The sequence below is a fragment of the Tripterygium wilfordii genome, chromosome 16 (genome assembly GCF_013401445.1).
Source record: "Tripterygium wilfordii isolate XIE 37 chromosome 16, ASM1340144v1, whole genome shotgun sequence".
Lineage (NCBI taxonomy): Eukaryota > Viridiplantae > Streptophyta > Magnoliopsida > Celastrales > Celastraceae > Tripterygium > Tripterygium wilfordii.
The window spans coordinates 9,222,408-9,225,165 of NC_052247.1; the positions used below are offsets into that span (position 1 = coordinate 9,222,408).

Below are 2,758 nucleotides of genomic sequence, written 5' to 3' on the forward strand. Positions count from 1 at the left end.
AGACTTGATGAGATAGTAACTCAGAAGTCTAACTTCCATCTCACCGAGCCAGTTAGACCGTTATTGAGCCATAGGTCGAGGGAGATGACCGACTCTTTTGTGAGTATGTGGTGCAGCTCCCGTAGGTGCTGGCCGATTCCACAAAATAACAAAAATACAAGTAAAAGCAAGATCAAGCCAACTACAAATCACACCAAGGAAATGCCACAGATGGCTACTGCTAGATAACTTCAATTGTTCAAAACAAGAAATCAACTACTAATCTCCAGCAAATACATATATATCCATGGCTATTAACACCTATAAGTATACTAAGAGGGAGATACAAAAGCAAGGTAAAGGGAGATTACAAGCCAACGGGACAAAACCCCAACCTTCTATTGAACGCTCGTGCAAGAAGGAGAAAAAACCCAAACTACAAAGGAAGCTAAGAACAACAATTTACAAAATATCTAAGCTGCCTCTTCCCTCAACCGACCCTCGCTTTTGTAACACTAGCAGTGGGAGCCCTCCAAGGGCTAGCTAACATGGGCCTATGCCTTAAGAACTGGCCAACCTAAGTTGTTACATATTTTCATTACCAAATGGGCTTTACAAGCATAGCCCACTGCATCAGTATGCCTGAAGTTATTGGGAGGGATGCTGATAAGGACAAAATTATGAAGGTTCTCTTGCAATCGAGTGATGAGGGTGTGGGTGTGATTCCTATAGTAGGAATAGGAGGGTTGGGAAAGACAACACTAGCTAAGATGGTGTACAATGATAAAACCATCGATGAACATTTTCAGTAAAAAATTTGGGTTTGCGTATCTGAAGATGGATATGAAAAGCAAAAAATCATGGTGAAAATGATGCATTCCTTAACTGAACAAAATCTTAGTGATTATGATTCAGAGCAGGCCAAGATCTTCATTCGAAATAAACTGAATGACAACAGATTGTTGCTTGTCTTGGATGATGTTTGGAATGCTAATTGTAGTGAATGGCTTGAGTTGTTAAACATGCTAGAGGAAGGTGAGAGTGGAAGCAAAATCATTCTGACAACCCGTAGCGAAAGCTATTGGTACTACTCCACAACACAAGTTAGAAGCTCTTTCTGATCATGAGGATTGTTTATCCAAATCTAGTAGAAATTGGGGAAGATATTGTTCGAAAGTGCAAAGGGGTTCCTTTGGCAATTAGGACATTAGGAACGTTAATCTCTAAGAAGGAGAACAATGAACAAGATTGGCTTTCCATAAGAGAGAATGAAATATGGAAACTTGAGCAAAGGAGACATTTTACCAGTCTTAAAACTAAGTTATGATCAACTACCGTCTTACTTGAAGCCATGCTTTGCTATTTGCTCAATCTTTCCTAAGACATATATTCTACGTCAGTCAGTGGCAAACAACTGAGTGCACGGTGCTGAATCAACGTGGCAAGAATATATCTGAAGGGATTCGTCATCTGGCATTCTCTGAGAAATCTGTTCTCAACATTGAGCTTCCAAGCCTTGCGCAAAAATCAAACAGTTTGCCGACCATATATTCTAGTATTATAGCAGAAGAACCAATTGTTCAAGTCTTTGCTAGCAACTGCATCTCTGCTTGTTGGCACTTGAGAATGTTGGATTTGAGCGGATTGTCTTTTGAGGAGCTGCCCAGTACAATACGTGCCTTGAAGCATTTGAGATATCCGAGCTTATATGGCCATCAGAGAATCAAGAAACTGCCCAAGTCACTCTGCAAGCTGCACAATTTACAAACCTTGGTGCTTTATGGTTGTCTACAACTTGAAGAGTTACCAGGCGACATCAGGAAGATGATTCGGTTGAGATCGTTGGAATTCACCACTCTTGAAACGAAATTGCCAAACGATGGACTTGCGAGCTTGGACGTTGTCCCAAACTTGAAGTTTTGTTCCAAGGGACACAGCAGCTTCTTCCCTTCTTGCGGTGCTCCTTGATTCCCAAAAGGGCGGAATACCCTCAATTTGTTAACTATCTTTAAAATATATATTTTAAAAAATAAAAGCGTGAGCTCGCAGAGCTCAATGAGAGATACAATTGTAAAACTAATATGAAATATGTTATAAATACAAGTACAGCGTTGTCACAAGGATGTTTCAAACTATTCTTAAATTTGAAATAAATATACGTATAGTGTTGCTATAATGATTCTCAAATAGGGATGCCGTAATGATTTTCAAACATATATGTCAATCACTATAAATATGTAGTGAAAATTTTCATAATCTCTGGTATTCTAATATACACTATATATCAAAATATTATAATACCATAACTTGGCAAAGGACAACTCGTATCAATTTGTCGCATCTGGGGGGACGGACCAGACCCAATATGAATGCTATATCAGATCATACGCGCGTAAACAATAAAAACACTCACTACACGCCCCGAAGTCTTCTTGTACAGTAAATACTGTCTCAAAAGACCTCTGTTATTCCAGTTAGTTCCCGTCTGAAATTCTGGATACAAATGTCAAATTGGTCTCGAAAATCCATGTCAATACTTGTCAAGAAAACATATTCAGAAACTGGATATGAAATCAGCTTTGGGCAAAGCCTTCCAATATCATACTTCACGCCCCTTTCAAGTAACTCTTTCTACTAAAATAATCATTTATATGAAACCCATATTAGGTTATAAAATCAGCTTGTATAAAGCTTGCTATATCAATTCGAAAAAAAAGCCATAAACACTTCAAAATCAAACCTTTCTCTAGTAAAACTTCCTGCCAGAGTACTAGTAAAT

At 38.6% G+C, this 2,758-nt stretch overlaps 1 protein-coding gene across 1 annotated transcript; it reads left to right on the forward strand.

Annotated features, from left to right (window-relative positions):
- The first annotated feature begins 584 nt into the window (after window positions 1–584).
- LOC119980766 (putative disease resistance RPP13-like protein 1) lies at window positions 585–1,947 on the forward strand. Its single transcript, XM_038823562.1, has 3 exons — window positions 585–787; window positions 881–1,063; window positions 1,380–1,947. Exons 1-3 carry the CDS (start codon window positions 585–587, stop codon window positions 1,945–1,947), a joined length of 954 nt encoding a protein of 317 aa, XP_038679490.1.
- Window positions 1,948–2,758: the final 811 nt, after the last annotated feature.